The sequence below is a fragment of the Podospora anserina genome, chromosome 4 (genome assembly GCF_000226545.1).
Source record: "Podospora anserina S mat+ genomic DNA chromosome 4, supercontig 4".
In the NCBI taxonomy this organism is placed as follows: Eukaryota; Fungi; Ascomycota; class Sordariomycetes; order Sordariales; family Podosporaceae; genus Podospora; species Podospora anserina.
The window spans coordinates 1924565-1945339 of NW_001914850.1; the positions used below are offsets into that span (position 1 = coordinate 1924565).

The 20775-nt window shown below is 45.6% G+C and overlaps 5 protein-coding genes across 5 annotated transcripts, besides 2 other annotated features; 2 read left to right on the top strand and 3 right to left on the bottom strand.

Moving 5' to 3' along the window:
* Window positions 1–10722: 10722 nt before the first annotated feature.
* PODANS_4_5670 (uncharacterized protein) lies at window positions 10723–11982 on the bottom strand (the record flags this gene model as incomplete). The annotated part of the gene is made up of 1 exon (XM_001906249.1): window positions 10723–11982. The coding sequence occupies one exon, from the start codon at window positions 11980–11982 to the stop codon at window positions 10723–10725; it is 1260 nt and encodes a 419-aa protein (XP_001906284.1).
* Window positions 11983–13421: 1439 nt separating this feature from the next.
* Window positions 13422–13524, bottom strand: a tRNA (tRNA-Met).
* A 244-nt stretch (window positions 13525–13768) lies between these two features.
* Window positions 13769–14818, bottom strand: PODANS_4_5660 (uncharacterized protein; the record flags this gene model as incomplete). Its single annotated transcript, XM_001906250.1, has 1 exon — window positions 13769–14818. One exon carries the CDS (start codon window positions 14816–14818, stop codon window positions 13769–13771), a length of 1050 nt encoding a protein of 349 aa, XP_001906285.1.
* A 361-nt stretch (window positions 14819–15179) lies between these two features.
* Window positions 15180–16139, bottom strand: PODANS_4_5650 (uncharacterized protein; the record flags this gene model as incomplete). Its single annotated transcript, XM_001906251.1, has 1 exon — window positions 15180–16139. One exon carries the CDS (start codon window positions 16137–16139, stop codon window positions 15180–15182), a length of 960 nt encoding a protein of 319 aa, XP_001906286.1.
* A 963-nt stretch (window positions 16140–17102) lies between these two features.
* PODANS_4_5640 (uncharacterized protein) lies at window positions 17103–17972 on the top strand (the record flags this gene model as incomplete). The annotated part of the gene is made up of 1 exon (XM_001906252.1): window positions 17103–17972. The coding sequence occupies one exon, from the start codon at window positions 17103–17105 to the stop codon at window positions 17970–17972; it is 870 nt and encodes a 289-aa protein (XP_001906287.1).
* Window positions 17973–18518: 546 nt separating this feature from the next.
* On the top strand, window positions 18519–19364 carry PODANS_4_5630 (uncharacterized protein; the record flags this gene model as incomplete). The annotated part of the gene is made up of 1 exon (XM_001906253.1): window positions 18519–19364. The coding sequence occupies one exon, from the start codon at window positions 18519–18521 to the stop codon at window positions 19362–19364; it is 846 nt and encodes a 281-aa protein (XP_001906288.1).
* Window positions 19365–19757: 393 nt separating this feature from the next.
* Window positions 19758–19846, bottom strand: a tRNA (tRNA-Tyr).
* Between the last annotated feature and the right edge of the window lie 929 nt (window positions 19847–20775).

Sequence of the window (20775 nt, forward strand, 5' to 3'; positions counted from 1 at the left end):
AGGAAATATAAGTCCCGTATAGCCGTCTTTTTTTTTATTATTAAAGTAATAGGATCCTTATATATATATACCTTTACGCTCTTTACGGCACTAATTTTATCGATCGTCGATACGGATTACTATTACGATATACTTATCGATAGTCTCCGGTCGCTCTATTTAATATAGTTTATTTTTAACTTTTTTCTTAAGTTTATTATAAAATAACTATATTAACCCTTTATCGTTAATTATATTATAAAGTATATTTATTTTAAATACTATAGCGTAATCAGTAGTAAATCGAGTCTACCTAAAGTTAGTTAGTTACTCCTAGATACGCCTACCCTCGTCGTACTTTCTAAATACCTCTTTAATTTTCTCTTTAAAGCTTTTATACGACTTAAAGTACTTTTTCGTAATATCTTCCCTTTTATTATACTTATTATTAAAGTAGTCTTCTAAAATCGGCTCGAACTAAGTAAATGTTTTATCTTTAAGCCGGGACGTAATATATATAACTTTAGATTCCTCGTTTAGGAAACGAAAAGGGTAATACCGAAAGTAAGCCTTAAGTTAAATTAAGAACCCTCCTAGCTTTCCCTTTACGCCTCTATAGCGATCGGGTACTTCGAGCTTAGTACGCTCTCCCTCCCTACGTAAGGTACTAATCTCCTAGTAAAGTATAGCGTTCTCTTACGTAAGGGTATCGTAGGAAAGGCGTAACTTATCCTTAAGCTCTTAAATACGAGCGAGAAGCTAATCGATAGTAAATTAGGTCGAAATCCCTTAAGTATTAACGTTTCTAACTATAGTATTATTTTAATACCTTTAATTTATCCGTAATAAAATTAAAGTAAGTATATAACGTATAACAAACCTCTATTTAAAACTTTTAAAATGGATACTAGTTAAAGGTAATTTCTAAATAATCTTAGTTCGGTATAGCTAAATAGTGTATAATAAAATATCTTAATATAAATATAAAATACCGTAAATATAAATTTAAATTATATATTACGGAACTATTTATTTATACTAGTTAGTTCCTTTATATATATAGACCGGTTTATTATTATTATTATTAATAATAATATCGATTATTACTCGTCGTTCATCGAAGGCTAGTAATAATCGTGATTATTACTTTTAGCACTAGTGATAATCCGACTTCCTTACTTTTCCGTTCCAGTGGTTGGACGGTCGCGCCCCGCGCTCCTTACTTATATTAGGTCCGTAATACTTATGTTACAACCCTAGTATAGGACGGTTATGGGGCTACGGGAATAAAGGGCTAATCGGGAAAACGTATAGGGGAGCTAATTACAGTGAAGGCAGAGTGATTAGTGTGATTAGGGCACTAAGCAAACTAAGTAGAGTGATCAGTGTGATCAGGGCACTGAGCAGACTAAGTAGAAGTAATTAGTGTAATTAGGGTACTAAGCAGATTAAGCCGAGGTAATTAGTGGCTTTAAGAGACTAATTACGGCTTAGCATAAGGACTATATATACGGAGGAACTGGTTAGTGTAGATAGATAGTTCCGCAGTATATAATTTAAGCTTATATTTACGGTATTTTATATTTACATCGAGATATCTTATTATATACTATTTAGCTGCACCAAACTAATTATTAAAAGTTACTTTTAACCCGTATCCCTTTTAATAGTTCTATATAGGGGTTCGTCACACGTTATATACTCACTTTAACTCTATTATAGATAAGTTAAAGGTATTAAAATAACGCTATAGCCGGAAACGTTAGTATTTAAGGAGGCTCGATCCAGCTTACTATCGATTAGCTTCTCGCTCGTATTTAAAAGCTTAAAAATAAGTTACGTCTTTCCTATAATACCTTTATATAAAAAAACGTTATACTCTACTAAAAGATTAATACTTTACGTAAGGAGGGAGAGTATATTAAGCTCGAGGTACCCGATCGCTATAGAGGTATAAAAGGTGTTAATGTGTAGGTACTACTAAGTGCCCTACTTATTGCCCTACAGATTGATATTACAGTGGGCAGTATTGCTATAAGCAGTAATGGAACTTCCCGGCTTGGATCCCTTTAGAATGTTCTTTATAAGGGACCCTTGAAGGCTTACAGGGCTACTGTGGCCTAAGGCTTAGTCAACAGGATACTGGAACTTTCTAAAGTAGTTACAGGCTTACGTAGTAAGTCGCTACAATGGCATAATTTATAGGGCACCTCTGCTGCCGAAGGTTCTATGGATTTCCGTGAGTCTACACTAGACCCACCTAAGCCCACTAAATACCCTAAGTAGTATAGGGGCTTCCAGGGCCTACAGGACCCACAGTAGGCCTACGAAGGCCTATATATAGACCTCTCCTCTCTCCTGTAGAATAGTTCCTTTCTTTCTTTCCTTAAGGGCAAAAGCTTAAGGCTAAGGCCAAAAGCCAAGGCCAAGGGTAATAAAGGTAATTCTTATTCCTTATACCTTACTGTATTATAGTGCTTTACTTTCTTTCGGTACTGCCGTCGTATCCTCTAGCTTCCGCTTGCGCACTGCTGTATTTTATAGTAACCCTGTATAGGTTCTATATTATAGGCTTATTAGGGCTTACCAGCTAACAATAGTGCTTTACCTTCTTTTAGCACTGCCGTCGTATCCTCCCGCTTCCGCTTGCGCACTGCTGTATTTTACAGCAACCCTGTATAGGTTCTATATTATAGGCCTATTAGGGCTTACCACCTAATAGTTAATACGGATTATTATTATGATATATTCGTTAATAGTTTTCGGTTGTTTTATTTAATATAGTTTATTTTTAATTTTTTCTTTAAGCCCGTTATAAAATAATTATATTAACCTTTTATTATTGATTATATTATAAAATATATTTATTTTAAATATTATAGTGTAGTCGGTAGTAAATTGAGTTTATTTAAGGTTAGTTAGTTGCTTTTAGGTACGCCTATCCTCGTCGTACTCTCTAAATACCTCCTTAATTTTCTTTTTAAAATTTTTATATAATTTAAAATACTTCTTTATAATATCCTTCCTTTCGTCGTATTTATTATCGAAATAGTTTTTTAAAATTAATTTAAATTAGGTAAGTACTTTATTTTTAAGCCGGGACGTAGTATATATAACCTTAAATTCCTCGTCTGGGAAATAAGAAAGGTAGTATCGAAAGTAAGCTTTAAGTTGGATTAGGAACCTTTTTAGTTTTCCTTTTGTTAGCTGGTAGGCCCTAATAGGCCTATAATATAGAACCTATACAGGGTTGCTGTAAAATACAGTAGTGCGTAAGCTGAGAAGCGGGAGGATACGACGGCAGTGCCGAAGGAAGGTAAAGCACTGTAATATAGTAAGGTATAAAAAATAAGAATTGCCTTTATTACCCTTGGCCTTGGCCTTTGGCTTTAGCCTTAAGCTTTTGCCCTTTAAGGAAAGAAAGAAAACTATTTTATAGGAGAGAGGAGAGGTCTATATATAGGCCTTCGTAAGCCTACTGTGGGTCCTGTAGGCCCTGGAAGCCCCTATACCACTTTGGGGTATTTGGTGGGCTTAGGTGGGTCTAGTGTAGACTCACGGAAATCTATAGAACCTTCGGCAGTAGAGGTGCCCTGTAAATCACACTATTGTAGCAACTTACTACGTAAGCCTGTAGCCACTTTGGAAGGTTCTAGTATCTATTGATTAAGCCTTAGGCCACAGTAGCCCTGTAAGCCTTTAAGGGTCCCTTATAAAGAATATTCTAAAGGGATCCAAGCCGGGAAGTTCCATTACTACTTATAGCAGTACTGCCCACTGTAATATTAATCTGTAGGGCAGTAAGTAAGGCACTTAGTAGTACCCATATATTAATAGAAGTTAAGCGGGTATAATTAAAAAACTTTATATTATTAAATAATTTAGAGTAAAAGAATGCTTTTAAACGATATAATTGTTTAGGAAACGACTTACGGTCCTTTGTGACGAACCCCTATATAGAACCTTTAAAAGGGATATTGGTTAAAGGTAACTTCTGACAATTAGTTCGGTGTAGCTAAATAGTGCACAATAAAATATTTTAATATAAATACTAGATACCGTAAATATAAGCTGAATTGCATACTACGGAACTATCTATTTATACTAGCTAGTTCCTCTATATATATAGACCGGTTTATTACTATTATCACTAGTAATAATGTCGATTATTACTCGTCGTTCATTAAAGGCTAATAATAATCGTAATTATTACCCTTGGCACTAGTGATAATCCGACTTCCCTACTTTTCCGTTCTAGTAGTTGGACCGTCGCGCCCCGCGCTCCCCACTTATGTTAGGTCCGTAATATAATTAAATTATTAATATAATAATTTTAAATTAAATTAAGTATTTCGATTATTATTTAGCATCCTATATAAAGGGTAAATACCGATTATTAATCCTCGACGGTTATAAAAATTATTATTCGACCAAATTTAAATATTATTTTTAATAAAATAATATTATTATACTTTATAAATTTTTATATTCTTTTTACTTCCTTTAATTATTTAATATTAATTACTTTAAATTATTAAAATAAATATATAATTATTAAATTAAAGATTTAATATATATATATATTAATTATATAAGTAAGCTCGAGTTCCTTTATACTTTCCGTAAAGCTTTTTTCGCTTTTATAATAGAAAAAAATATATTAAGTAGCTTTATAGGTACTAGCTTTATACCGTACGATTTAAAAAAGGTACTTTCTAAATTAAATATTAAGTTTTATACGCTAATACCTTTATACTTACGGCCCAATATTATATAACTTTAAGTCTCTTAAATATTATATAACCCTCGAAAAATTAATTTTTAATTAATGTTTATTAAAATTCGTATTATTAATTATTAAAATAATTTTCCGACTTTAATATTAATTACTATAAATTAATTTATTAAAAGTATAATAATTATAATATATTAAATAACTCTCTTTCGTATAAAAAATACTATACTCCGTAAAGCTAACGAGGTACTAAATAAGCGCCGGAGAGCTAAAAGAATACGTGTGCGGCTTAGAGGGTCACTTACTATACAAGAGGCACAGGATCTACTGGATTAAAAGGCTGTAAGTAAGCAGGTAATCCAGGAAGATCGATAAAGTAGTGGTGGTACAAGGGAGTCTCGTCCGAAGATTTAGTGCTGTGGCGTGTGCGGTAAGCCAGGCCATAATGCACGCACCTGCAAGGAGGCTGCAGAATCATTTGATTCATCTGTTTCTAGTTCAATTATTGTGGTTTCCTAGTATTGTGGTTGTGTAATTGAAGATAGTTGTAGTGGGGTGGTGGAAAGTGTTCGGCTCGCTTGTCTGTTCGGCTCGCTTGTCTGTTCGGCTCGCTTATCATGCACGTTAGCTGTACAACATCCACAGTTTGTTTGATAGGCTATCTGGCTGCAGTGCGAACGAAGCTCTGCCTTTACCCGTGAAAATCTCTACCAAAGGTGCGAGCATTGTCCAGCTCGGTGAAAACACTACGAGTGACAGGAAATCTCCCCAAAAGTTCTCTACTTCCCCCGACAACATGTTTGTCACAGGGCAGACAAGTACAACCATTCGAGGTGGCAATGATGACACTACTAGCAAGGTCAGAGTTGACTGGTCGACAGCTCATCCGCCCACTGACCACGGTTTACACCCCATCACACAATTGCAGATTTGGCTTTGTCGAATCTGGGAATAGCGATGCATCGACCACCACTCTTGACACCATCGGCTATGCCTATGGAAGCGATTGTCTCGGCATCAGGTCATGTCTGCCGAGCATGCCAACAGCAGTCCGGCGAGACTTCTACTCGCCCGGTCTCTACTGTCCGATGGGATGGGAAAGGGCGACAAAGATCACCCATGGGATGACCGACAGTGTTCGAGCAATCAACATCCTTCGAGCTCTTTCCACAGACGAAACAGCTGCGTTCTGCTGTCCATCGTGAGTCTCACGGTCCAGAAACTCCGCCAGCCGGGGTTCACCCGCTAACCATGATGACTCGAAATAGCGGATTTACCTTTAGCTACACCGTCTGGTCCTCAACCGACGCCCTCCCTTACTGCGCGTCAACCATGATACAGGGGACCTTTACCTATTGGACCTGCAACCCTCGAGGCTACAGTCTTGAACAAAGGTTACGAGTGGGCGGGACAGTTACCCTGTCGGCAATCACCTCCGAGCGCCCTGCCGTACAAGCAACTATCACGATGGAATCTCTTCCCAATGTCTGTGGGAGACAAAACATGGATGCGATCAACCCTAGCACTCAGGCTCCAACCTTGGTGGTTTCGTCAGCTATCACCCGCGCGCCTGCCATCCAGCTCGTCTGGCGCTCTATCGACCTCCCCGCGGCAGCAAATAACGGAACACCAAACGGCAATTCTCCCTCGGTCAACACCGCCGGGGTAGTGGTGGGCGCTACTCTTGGTGCTGTGGTTGCGATATCCCTCATTGTGTTTGTAATCTGGCTCTGGTGCAGGAAAAAGAAAGAAAAGTCTGGCACTGTGTACGAAATTACGGAGAACACTGGAAACGTCGATGAGAGCAAAGCTCAATCAGAATTGGCAACTGGAAGTGCTGTCGTAGAGCTGTCCACAGCTGGCAGTCCCGAATTACCTGCCAGTCCAATAACACTGCGCAATGCTGATGCTTCTGATGGTTTGTTTAGGGTGGTGGTGCCAACCGGTAGAGCGGGGACTGATAGCAGACCGTCAGTAGCGTATGAGCTGGACTCTGAGCTCGACCGGCGCGATGTCGGCGCCAAGTCTATGTCTGAAGGACATAATGTTCCAACCACGGGCAGACTAGAATAACTACACCCTTCATCTACAGAGAACTACACAACGTAGGTATATTTTCTTTCCACGTGAGTCTCTCTTGTGAATAGCCTATGACTGGTATTAAACGAAGGTAATATAATGTCTGACTATCTGCGGTACGAGATTCCAATTTGAACCATCATCTACACGTCTCTGAGCCTTGCTGGCTACACACAGTAAAGGTAGTCCTTGATGACCTTGCCTTTTTGAATTTTGCCCACCTGGAGCCACTTGTGTCTAAGGTACCTATGTAGCACTGCTTTGTTAAGGTCGTGAAGTGCTAATATCTGTGAGGGAACAGTAACATCAACGCCATTGCATGCGCCATACCTACCTATGTACCTGCTATTGTTACCTGGTGCGTTACGTTGTACCTGTGCAGCCAGCCAAAGTCAAGAGGCCGATGCTGCGGATAAAGATACCAACCTATTAACCCCCGCCACCGCCATCCCAGAAAAGCCCACCAATTTAATACAACAACGCACACTGCCTGTCTGCTCTGATAATTCTCTCCCTCCCATAGCTCCGCAGGCTATACGAGCTATTTGCCCGGACGAATCAATTGTTAGTAATCATCCTGCCGCTTCTGATCTAGTAATATCTAACCCCAAATATAAATATATATTTTGTTGTTTTTCTAGGGTCTTTCCTTACGGTACTTCTGGTCCATCTGGGCGTTTTTGTTTATAGAAATTCGATCGGGCTTTCTAAATATAAGATAAGCGAGCCTATGAAGACTCTTAAGGAGGTAAAGGCTATTAAGGAACCGTTTACGAATAAAGGAATCGCGAGTATAATCAACCTTGAAGACGTCGTTTAAGAACGTTTTGATAGAGAATTTTATAGAAAACGCTTTAATAAGTGGATCTATCTAAAGCAGGATATTATCCAGATAGTGTTAGAACTACTTCGTTCTGTGCGGGTAGAAGAGAAGTAATATATCGGTCTCTGGATCCCCGCTGTTATTCCGCTAGATTTATCCCTTTATAGTGATATTATAGTCGGAGGGAGGTTCGTCTTTTAGTAGAGCCCCGCCACAGTTAGACCAGAAAATCACTTCGATATACTACGGTTAATCACAATAGCGCTCCCTGTCGAGTACTATTTACCGCGCTATATATAGTAATCGCAGCCACTCGATATTACATGATTATACTCCTCATAGCTAACGGTCTTAGTATAGTAGTATATATTCCTTACCTAAAACAGCTTATATATTACTATGACGCTTGCCGGGCCCGCATACGTAAAATCTATCTTATATAGCTATAAAAACTCTCGGTATATTTAAAATATGTTTTAAAGAAATTGTTGCTTGTAGGAATAGATTTAGCGTTTATTTTTGAATATATATTTAATGAGGGATTGGTCTAGGATAGGTTAAACGACGGTCGTATAAGTTGGCTAGCGTAACCACGGACTAGTAGGTTAACGTAATTTAGATGCTTAATATCTTGATATATACCGAATCCGGTATAATAAACTCGATCCCGTTCGGTCGTCATGCTATCCTATTTAGTAGCCTCCTAAATATAGAAGGCATCTTAAGAGCGAGAGAGCTGGTGACAGTATGAAAAGAGTGTAAGAAGAAGTGGGTAAGAGAGAGGACATGTTGTCACAGTTAACCCAACGGCAGGTCGCGCCACATGTGGGGCGCAGGTCGCCCCTAGCCAATCATTCAGGAAGTCAGGGAACAAGCCGATCAGGGCTAGGCAAAAGTGCTATGGCGCCAAGGCTCACGAGCAGTCTGCAGGATGCAAGATGCTAGGGATGATCAGAGGCATAGCACGACGAGCACAATGCAGATGCAATGTGCTAGGAGTGATCGGGCCCATAGCAGGGCGAGCACCTCACGGCCCCAAGGTCTATATATACGGAGGAACTGGCTGGTGTAGATAGACAGTTCCGCAGTATGCAATTCAAGCTTGTATTCACGGTAGCTAGTGTTTACATTGAGACATCTTGTTGTGCACTGTTTAGCTGCACCGAACCAATTGTCAGAAGTTACCTTCAACCAGTATCCCTTTCAGAGGTTCTGTACAGGGGTTCGTCACATATGTTGATTTTAAGTAGGAACGAGCCCTGTACTTTAAATTACCGACATGTTAACTATATTTAGTTTTGGGAACAAAAGGTGTGAGGGATCAGCTACGCAATATTGCCGGACGTTATGTGTATGACAAAGTTGCCTTGGTTGAACTCGGATACCAGCCGGATTGATGTATATCGAGGGCTATATTCGTTATATTTATGGATAGTTTCAGTCTCTTAAGTTCGTCAATCTAATCAAAGACTTACTCACTAGTTTTAACGTTATCCCTATCTAATTTATAACGATTAAGCTTTGGGCCAAATGTTGATACGTTGACGGAACCACACGTGGAATAAAACGCAAACATCGCCAAAAGCGCGGCCGGTGCCATCACTATCCATGACCAATACCTTGTTGCTTTGCAGACCGTTTCATTGGGCTTAAATGCCGCTCAAATGGCGGTTCACACATTGTAGGCGTAGAAGGGAGCGGCCCCAAGCCTGGCAAAGTCAAATTTAATTCCTTGGGAAATTTGCCAGCATCCGACACTGACGAGAACAGCCTCACTCATTATCACTAAACAAAAGAATACCATCCCCCATTTTGGGCTCGTGAGTGTAAAATGTAGTTCGGTAATCCGCAGCCCTGTCATAAGCTACTGATAGGGTTTCACTGGCGGGTGGCTGAAAAATGGGTCAAAATGTGAAGCGGCTTGCAAGCAGCTTTACCTTATCATCGTAATAAAATAATATAAGTCTTTTTTTAAAAGAAAATCTTAGGGTTTTTTAACTATTCTAATTTTTTAAACTACATCAAGAAAATTGTATTAGGGATATTATTAGTAATATTAAAATATCGATTTTACAAGAAAGAAGTAAATCATGAAAAGAAAACTCAAGTATATTTCTTATAAAGCACAAAATCGTTTATTTAATTACATTTCTAATTTTAGCTTTAGGCAAGTTTAACCGTAGTAGCGGAATGGGCCCGAAACATCGCTACGATTAACACATCCCCGGCATAGGGTAGCACACCCCTGCACAGGCCAAAGCCGGTGCAGCACCGGTTCACTTACGAAGAAGGTGATTCTTAAAGTCGACATTCGGAACAGGAACTTATCTGTTATTTCAGCTCGTCTGGCGACAGGCTCATATTGATGGGCACGTGGCTAATACGGTGGATGACTCGGTCCTAAAGCTTCCAGCTGGAGCAATCGCGGGTCTTATCGTGAGATTACTGATCCTCTATTGCGTCAGTCATTGTGGGCTTGTGGTTATATATCAGCAAGCGGAGGGGGTTTCGACAACATGCTGTCCCCGCACCAGCTTTGGAGATACATGACGGAAGCCTGGACGTTACGACAGCATGCAACCAAGCAACGGACCAAGAGACCGTTACCCCTGATAGCAAACCCGAGCTTGACGCAATCACCACTGCTCGAGTCAGCGGACCCATCAGAACTCCCAGCTACGCCATTGGTGGCGCAAACTTCTGTCGAGCTCATGTCCAGTGATAGTCTTGTCATTAGACATGAACTTGATACGCAATTCGTACATGAGCCTGTTCATGATGCAACAACCTCTGAAAATGGCGGTACAATAGGTCAGATTGCATCGGTTGTGGACTTGATCAGCTCGCAGATGGTTTCGCCTCTTTCTACGATGAGCTCCGCACATCTCACTCCCACCTCTCCCAATCTCCAGCGCTCGTGTTGGATCTATGGAAGACCCTGAGCAGGAGAACAAAAGTAAGCCTGAGGAGCACTGATGGTATACGACGTAGACAGAATGAGCGAATATTGCGAATATGGGGTGATTCCAACTGGTGCAGTAATATGATTTAACTTTACAATACCTAAGCATCATTAACAGACATAATACCGCATACAACACCACCCTCACACATCAACCTTGACACCCTCTCCATCACTACTAAAAATCTTCTTCATATGACTCGTCGCATAAGGGTTACTCATCGGTATACTCACCCCCTGTTCCTCCCCCACATCCACCCCTCCCCTCCTCACCTCCCAAATCTCCCTTCTCCCACTCCTATACTCCCCCAACGGCCCCTCCAGCTCCCCCCAAGCCTTAACCGCATGCGCCTCCACAACAGGCGTCCAAACCCCCCTATCCACCATCGAACCCCTAAACCCCTCATAATCCCCCACCCCCCTATCCCCCAACATCTCCACCATAAACCGAAAGAAAAACTCCTCGCTCTCCGGATTCTGACTACTAGCAATCAACAGCACGAACCCCACCCACGTCTCAATCCCTATCCTCTTCAAGTTCGGTGACAGCTCAGCATCAGTAAAATGATGCCTCAAACGTGGCATGATCCCCGGTAGAGGAGAGCAAGCGGCGTGAGCACCGTTGCCAACGAAGAAGGTGAAGACAAAGAGGCATATAGCAATGACGTTTTCTGTCGCGGAGAGGGCTGTTTCCGCGCGGAGGATGAAGTGGATCAGCTCCCCTAAACCGATGGACATCAGGTTCTGGATGTCGAGGGCGTCCCATTGGCTTGTTGGGCGGGATATGTACCATGCTAATGCGTCACGGAGGAGACAGTCGAGGGTGGTGATGTGGTTGATTAGATCGCGTGATACCCCGAGAGTGGCGCATGCGGTTGCCATTGCTGAGCCAGCTTGGTAGAATGGGGAGGAATGTGGGTAGTTGTAGAGCTTTTTGAGGAGGCCGTGAGGTAAGAGGTGGGAGGCGGCGAAAGTGTGGTCGGAGAGATGGGCAGCAGAGAGCTCGTTTCTGTTTGTGGGTTGGTAGAGGTATTGGCCTGGATGGGATGGAGGAGGCAGGCTGAAGACGAGGCGGCAGGCTAGGGAGGTGCACACCCATCTGATGATGAAGGCCTGGAGACCCTTCATTCCGTCAAGACGGGCTATGCCTCCGCGCAAGAACAGCATTCTCTTCAGCCCCGCCAGATGGGCCTGGCGCTGGGAGACGTCTGGTTGGAGGTGCTTCCATGCTGGGTGGTCTCTCAGTGAGTCGCCAGCGTAGAGAAACAGGTTCTCCTCGATGCAGAGCATCTGGAAGACTGTGGCAATGTTCTCGTCGCTCAAGGCCCGCGATGGGTCAGCCAGGGCAGCCTGAATGTGGGAGATGGCTTGGATGCGGTGGTGCATGAACTGCTCCAGTAACATTGGGGACTTGTGAGGCTGGGCCACAGCCAGCTGCAGGGCTGAAAGGCACAAGATTCCATGCAGAAAGCCAGAGTTCCCAAAGGAGACTGTCACCCAGTACTTTTCCGCCTCGGGGGACTGGTCACCCGTCAAAGGTGTGAGAGTCTTGATGATCACCGTGTTGACTACAGGAAAGTCATAATGTCAGCTAGAGGTCGTCGCTAAAGTTTGAAGTCCGTCCCGACCCACACGCGCTGGCAGTCTGTTGGGCTCAAGACGACGCTAAGCACAGCAAGGTACCTCGACGCATGTATGAGCACGGGGTTACTTACAATACGCCAGCAAATCAGTATCCCGTTGGCCCATTCTTACTGACACAGTGCCAAAAGGATCCAACCGACCACTCAGTGTTTGTGCTTGGGACACCAGGGTGGCCCCAGCTTGACAGATGCATAGGCCAACGGTGTATCCGCAATGAACACACTCTACATGATCGGAAACGTTATTGGCATGGTGTTCTTGGAATTTCCCACCAAATCTGCCATTCGAACTCGTTGGTTTGGACTGCCCTGGCTTCACACCAGCAGTCGGACGTTGTCTTTTCGAGACACCACCCTTGCCTCGCTTCGGCTTCGGATTCCCGTCGTCCTGAATCCGCTGGGGAGCAACAGCTACGGGCACCTCCTCTGCGATCCCCGCACTGTGCTTACCATCAAACAGTGTGTTGGTAGCTGGAGCACCATCTGGGCTGTCAGAACCGCTACTGTTACTGCTGGCAGTCGCGTTTGGGGAGTCGTCAGAGCCGAAGGGAGCACGTTTTCGGCCGGCCTTGCTCTTGGTCGACCATGGCTGAGCAGCTCTAGCCTTCCTGATAACAAAGGCACGACCTGTGGTAGAGATCTTGTGTCCGGCACTGGACTTGTTGCCAGAATTGACGAACAAGAACTCCTTAACAACGGCCATGTTGTCGCTGTAGTGCTTTGGTGACTGTTTCTTCTCCCCCGTTACAGTTTGAGTACCGAAACGCAAATACAACGGGGTAAACCGCTTCCCGAAAAAGGCAAATGATAACGGTGTTTTTGAAGATATCGGAGATTGAGAGGCCGTGGTGGTTTTGGGGATGGACAAAGTTTCAGTTGTGGGTTCTAATGAGATGGAAAGGCTAGCGGTGAGATGCCAAGCATGCTCAGTCATGTCCATAATTATCATTCTCCTCTTTAGGCATGGTGTTGCTGGGCATAAGCTGTTGTGTAACAGCGGCTGATGGGGGCGTGATGCTGTGGGATAACCCTTACCCAGTTTTCTGTAAAGCACAGAACCCAGACCACCCTCTGCACCACGAACCCAGATTATTCAAGATCGGAACACCCAACACATCTGGATCAAAAAAGGACGATGTCCCGACTGGCTTGAAAAGAGCTCGGGTCATTAGACAGTGAGGTGAAAAAGGCAAAAGGTAATGGGAACTGTGAGGCTCGAACTCACGACCTCAGGATTACTCTGATGTTAAACCAGATCATACAGTGTATGAGACCTGCGCTCTTCCAACTGAGCCAAGCTCCCTGTCAACTTCTGCTTCACCGCGGCAGAATTACCTCCTAACACAAACCCAGCCAGACAAAGAAAAAATCTCCGCATATCGATGTTGGTAAGGCTGTTGATCAAGAGAGGTTCCTTTGTAAGTTTACACAAGCAATAGACCCTAGTGATGTTGTAGACGGTGAAAAAACTTTGTCATGGTGATGGGGAAAGACTTCATTACTGGTGTATTACTTCGTTCTGGGAATGTTGTCAAAGTGCGCCTAACCTATATCGCTTTGGACTGTATGCGCTGTTCCACTGTGGAGTCCTTATTCTGTAAAGCAGCTCCCCTCGTAGCGATGTTGACCCCCTCTTCCTCTTCGTCCAACCATACCAAATGAGCCCCGCCGCCGTTGTCATCTTCGTCCTCCGACTCAAGATCATGGGTGTCACTTTCACCATAAGCTCCTAGAGGTTGCTCAGTAGCTTGTGCCTTGACCGCCTCCTGGGTTTCTTCTGGGTCCTGAAGCGAGGGATCTGTGCTCGCCTTTCGGTTTGGTTCTTTCTCTGATGGAGGGTGCCCAGTGATAGCCACAAAACGCTCGTTGACTGGCGAGGCGCCTTTTTGACCGTCGTGGCTCATGGGAAAGCTGTTTTCGGCGGAGACCATTCGGAACTCGCTGGCGAGAGGATTGAGCGTAGACGTGCTACTGATGCTCAAGACACGGTGATGCTGTTCTTTGGGGGCTACAAAGTCCATTGTCGGACTGACCAAAACGGGTGACTCCGGTGGCGTAACTGGTTCCGGTGTCATGATGTCCCAGTCCAAATGTCCCAGACGTTGAAGCCGTTGTTGGTTTTGTTTTGCTTCTTCGTGCTGCTTCATCGCTACGTTGAATAGCACGTACAAGATTCGAAATACAAATATGAGTTGCTGTTCTTTGGAAAATGTGAGAAACGGATGAGGGTGATAAGAGTGTTGGTTTCGTGGTCTTTCTGTTGTGTAGTTGTCATTATTTCCGCTATGTGATTCGACTGGAGACAGAGGGATTGCTCCCGGTGGTGGTGTTCCCGGTGATGCTGTGGGCGATAGTGGTTCAGCGGGCCCGATTGTGGCAGCTGGAGGTTTGCGGGGCGCACTTGATGCGTCGCGCCTCGTAGAACCGGGTGGTGGATGGTCGCCAAAAACATGCCGCATCAACTTGTTGCGCGAATCGAAAGCTTGAGCGCAGCGGCGACACTTGTGGCGCGTCGGTGATCCATTTTTGTCCTGGGCTTGACCGTCGGTGGTTGATCTGGAGGCGGTGGACATGGATGCCCAACGCTTCGACTCCATTCTGGATTCTGGTGGAGCAGAGAAAGCAAAAATGGTCGGCGACTGGCCTAGTCAAAGGGTCGTCGATTGAGGGCGCGACTGTGCTCAAATCTGGAGAGCGGCCCCGTTCTTTGCAAGGCTGTGCCCAGAGGTCGAGAGCAGGAGAGGGGAAACTGTGGGTGAGTGAGTGGGTGAGTGGTGAGTTGATGTCGAGGCGAGAGTGGAAATTTGAGGTTGACGAACGAAAATTGTGGGGCTTGACACGCGGTGTTGCTTGAGTGGCAGAGTGGAACGGTGTGGGGCTTCCACAGCCCCCGCTTCAATGCAGCTTCATGTAAGTTGATTGGTTCTGTCTTTTCGTCCTCTCTCAAATAATATCATCTTACAGATACTTCTTGACCACTTCCTCAACCTCCTCCCGACTCAGCTCTTTGATCCCCAGCAACTCATTATCATTCTTCTCAAACAGACTGCCATATCCCTCTCCCGCGATCGCAGAAGTTATGAACTTGACAGCAAACTTCTCAGGGTCGGGGTTTTCCTTGTTGATCTCAGCCCATGCCGAAGTCAGCAAGTCATCCACCATCACCACCTCGTCAGTCCACTTCTCTCCTGGGGTAAGCTTCTTGGCAATCTCATACACGTCCTTGAAGCTCTGAACAGTGCTCTGGATAAACACCATCTTGTTTTTGGTTTCCTCAGCATGTCTAAAAACCCCCACAACAGCCTTTCCAACATCGGACAACAGCGAGAAACTGATCTTCCTGTCGCCGCCATCATAGAGGATTGCGTGTTTATCTTTGGCGTTGACCAGCCAGTTGATCTTGAGACCCCAGTCAAAGAACGCGCCATTGACAACAAGGGTGTATGTCAATGTGCCTTCTTTTGCTTTTTTCTCGAGAAGGTCCTGGGCGTCAAACTTGGTTTGAAAGATGGGAAGCTGTCGGACCTTGGCGTTACGAGTGTGGGAGCCGAACTCGGTGGGCAGGAATCGTTTGACACCTGCCTTGGCGGCAGCTTCAATAAGAAGGAGTTGCTTTTCGGGGGCGCTAATTGGGAGGGTGGAAACCACAGCGTCTTGACCAGACAATGCCGATGTCAACGAGTCGATGGAGTCGTAGTTGACCGTGACGGTTTTGACACCGGGGGGAAAAGTACGAGGTGACTCCTTGCGGACGAGGACGGTGACCGTAAAGTCACCGGCGAGCAGGAGCTGCTCAAGAATTGAGGGGCCCAAGTTACCGGTTGCCTGAAAGAATGTTAGTCTTCGAATGAGTTTGGGCAATGAGAAAAGATCACCACCTACACCGGCGAGTACAACGTTGGTAATAAAAGCGGACATGTTGATCAGGGAGGCAGATGTGATATGACTGAAAGCACAATTGATGAGATGTTTGAGGTAGGTGTCGAAGGCTTGAAACAGATGGGTACTTTGTAGGTAAGGTCAAGTCGATCGAGCTGGGAGAAAGGACTTGAACAGCAGGATACTGCGCCCTTTTATAGAAAGATTGCAATGGGCAGCTTTCAGCAAAGTGGTATCATCCCTCCGTCCCATACGCTCATCCAGATGAATTATGGCTTATTCAGCCCCAGCTAATTAGTTGAGGTAGGTACCTAGGATACCAATCCCGTAGGCTCGGTTGTTTTACAAGAAGAAACATACCGGCGATTACGTGACAGTGAGGAATTAACGGACCAACAGAATTTTGTATCCCACATGGCCGAGATAAAAAGGATCCCAGCGCAAGGTACCACTGAAGGAGCGCATCTTTGCAGCTGCGTCTGGTTTATTGATGCAGGCAAAAGCATAAGCGAAAACATCCCCCTGAAAGAAGAAGGCCGTCGAATCCCTCCGGGCTGTTGAGATTGTAATCGCGTGTGGATTCTGATAGTTGTAAGGGTAGCAAGGAACTTAAAGGCACAGCTAACCCTAACTCCAAGGACTCTCAATAGGCCATTTGACTATCTTTCAAGGCCTAGTAAATATTTTTTCGAGGCCTGGTTCAGTGTTCTAGAGTGACAGTCATTTGCATAACGTGGCTAGGTACCTAGCTAGTGCACTGTTATCATCAATCTGGCATGGAAACGCGAGTACGAATCCTTTTTAACGGAATCCCCACATTCCACATGCCACATGCCACATAGCCGGCATTCCGCTGCGGCTTTGTCATCACTGCATTGACCACATCTTAGATGAGGAAAGCTTCATTCAACTTTACTTGTCCTTCTCCTCCGTAGTGTTTTAAACTATCCCACCCGACTTGAAACTATCCCACCTTTCCGTTACTACAATCCATCACTGATCATGACCAACCAGGCGTCGGAGGCCCAGCCACCGGCATCACCGTTATCCAAAGCCACTCGGTTTGCCTGCAACGCCCCGGGATGCCGCAAGAGCTTTACCCGGAAAGAACATCTGACCCGACATGCGAAGTCACACAGCTCACAATTGCATTATCAGTGTCATATTTGCGGCCGGAGATATGCCAGGAGCGATGTCTTCAAACGTCATGTGGAATTTCACCCCAAAAACACCATCCCAAGCACCAAGATCGTCGCCTGCAATGAATGCCATGACAAAAAGCTCAAGTGTGACGATGGAACACCTTGCCGTCAATGCGACCGACATGGGCTGGAATGTGTACGCAAAGGGCGACCATCTCTCGAGCCGAGGACACCACCAGAACAATCATCACCAGCCCATGCCATTGACAACACTTCGTCCAATGGAACGTTCAATTACGGGAGTAATAATGTTGACGAACAATGGCATGACATGCATCTCGAGACGCCGGGCCTAAATGAAGCTGTGCATCAACCAGAGCACTCATCCTCGGCTCCTCTCACGCCCCCTACATCACTCTCAAGCGATGCTTCACAGTTCAACAGCACACCACTCCGGGTACTGCTCCAAAATATTGATGAAGCAACTACTTATTTTCTCCTAGAGGTCTTCTTCACCGAAGTACATCAATATTGGCCCATTCTTCATGTATCCACCTTCAACATTGGCACCGTGTCTGATCTGCTGTTAGGATCCATCCTAACCCTTGGCAGCTGGATTACTGGGAGAGAGGAACACAAGACTTTGATTCCGGCCGTCTATGAAGAGGCTCTGACAGCTACCCGGGTGGTATGGTCTCCCCATTTTAGTGTCTCCCTTGGGTTGAGCTAACAGCTATTCAAAGAACGTCACCCCTTCTTTACACACGCTTCAAGGACTGGTGTTGTTGGTGGTATATAGCATTTACAACATTGTATGTTCAGCTGCCGAGCATTTTCAGGTTTTGTTGCTGACTTGTGATAGAATAACGAAATCGGCAAGGCTGGTGGCCTTACTTCCCTTCTCATTCGAAGTTGTCGCTGCATTGGGATTTTCAATGGCAGCCATTCACTTCCCGAAAGGCTTCAAGATGATCCGTTTACCTTTTGGTTGGCCAAAGAGCAGCTTCATCGGTAACCAGTCTCGTCCTCAAAGTCCCTGTTATGTTCTGACAATGATTCCAGGCTGGCATTCACGGTGTTCCGTCTCGACACATACCAATCCGTCCTTCTAAACATTCCCCCCACAGTTCGCTACCAAGAGCTCTACATCCCCTTCCTCGCCTCCCCCTTCATATGGGAAGCCACAGACAATGACGACCTCGAGTATCGCCTCCAGCAACAGCCAAAACCCGGTGTCAAATCACCACCGCTGCTGAGCGGCTTCCACCGTGAGTTCATGTACTCGCCAACATCCTACACACCCAGCATCCCCCTCTCCCCAATGGACCACCACCTCACCCTCTGCGCCCTCCGAAATCCAATATGGGAAGCCTCGGCCTTCGCAACAGACATGGAGATATCCCTCCTCAGCATCCCCAACTCCCCCGTCTTTGCCGCACGCACGCATCTCGACCGGTGGCGTGCCCGGCTTGAAGCTCAAACCCAACAAGTCTTCCAATACGATGTCATCGAAGAAATCACCTGGACGTTATTCCACATGTCAAAGATCACCATGCACGCCCCCTTACCCCTTTTGAGAATCCACTCTGCCGCCCCCTCAGGCAAACATCGTGATGTCGACACGGAGAAGGTTGCCACTAAGCTGGGGATCTGGAGGGGGAGTCCCTGTCCGAGGATGGGTGTTATCTCCTGCGCGGAAGTATGCCAGTTGCTGAGCCGGAACCCTTTTGGGTTTGATTCCAATGCCAGGAGGGATAAGCTTAACCCGCTGGCTACGCCGGCCTTGCTGATGGCTGCCATTGCGGTGTGCTCGTATGCTGCGGGTGTTGGGCAGAAGCAGGGGGGTGGTTGTCCGGCGTGTTTACCTGGGCTGGAGCATGAGCAGGGCGGGTGCGTGGATATTTTCGCAGGGAAATGTCCTCAGTCTCAGGAAAGGGTCAAGGAGTGGGAAGCGACGGGGAGGGGGTGGCCGGTTTGGGGATCCTCGGGGATTGTGTTATGTCGATGCGGTCTTGATAGGCTTGGGGAGTGGTTCCAGCAGGAGGCGGTACTGGGGAGGGACGAGACTGCGAGGAGGGAGCTTGTGGCTTTTGTGGAGGGGTTGAAGTGCGGTTTTGAGTGATGGTTTGGTGTCAAGTGAATTACCTACTCGCCTATGGCGAGGGATGCGAGACGCTATACATGGCGAGATACATGAATGAACCGTTCAGCTTCGAGAATAGAGAATAGACGTAACAATTCCTGCTCTCTTTGTCCATAGCCACAGTTAGTAGCGTCGAGGTCGCTGCCATGCTGCATGATGCAAGTGTCTTTTTTTAAACCCCACCATCATCATCAAATTTGCAGCACAATTCTCGAATATCTAATTGGCCTTTAACATTTGTGCCGTGCATACAATTTTCACAAATCTGATTCTAGCACAATTGTGCACGGTGCGCGGCTTACCATCCAAATGTCGTTAAAACTGATGGAAAAAAGAAGACTGACCTTCCCAGGTATAAAGCAAAAGGATGTGTCCCCTCGACCGGAATCGAGCCGGTGACCTTTCGGTATCAATAAACAACATTTACAGCCGAACGTGATAGCCAACTACACCACAAGGGGTTTTCTTTTTGGTGTGCAGGCGCTGTGCGATTAGGGCTTGTCAACGGTACCCGGGCTGGGTTCGTTGTCCGGCATCGGATGTGGGCCTGAGCAGCCAGAACTTCGGAACTGTTCCTTGTGGCTGGGACGGACATCTCTCGCTTGGCGCGCTCCCTTCCCCGGTTCCAGTTGACAACTCAGACAATTGAGGAACAGAGAGACAGCCGCGATAGCCCTCACCGCTGAACCAATCGAAATATTCTTCCAACCTTTTCTTATTAATGGCCCACTGACCAGACTTATCGGTTTGCTGCCCAAGCTAAAAGTGTGGCAGCACAGGCTCCAGCAGACACTCCAGCAACGTCCACGGGGTCCAAAAACACCAAGATGCATATCTCGGAACAAAAAATCACAAGGCTTGATCTCGAATAGATTTTACCACTACCACAAGCCTCCCGCGCCCCCCCAAGCTGGGCCCTGTGCCGCTACCCCGCTCAACAGCTCAAGTTTAGGGGTGCCACTTGGTGCTTGTTGGAGTGTTTGACAACCTGCGCCCTGCAGATATTTCGACCACTCTAAATCCTCATTGGCTGCTCCCTTGGGTCAAGCTCCCTCTGTCTGCATGCAGAGTTGATCCCTTACCAAGCCAATCCCATTTTTGAAACCTTGCTGTGCCAGATGGTCCGCCACCAGAAGGCCGTGAGGAGCCATGAGGGAGGGGCGGAGTTGGTCCAAAGAGCCAATCGATTTTCTCATGGCAAACTGGCATCCAAGTTTGGCATCAAAAGACACCACTTTCTGCTGGATTACCTTATGCATTCCGCGCCGCTAGACACACAGACATGCCCAAGAAGGCTCTGGACCGCTTCAACATGGCCGCCATGTCTCGTCGGTAAACCATCTATAACCCGGCCCCTGGGACTTTGACACGCGATCCACAGGCTTTGCTC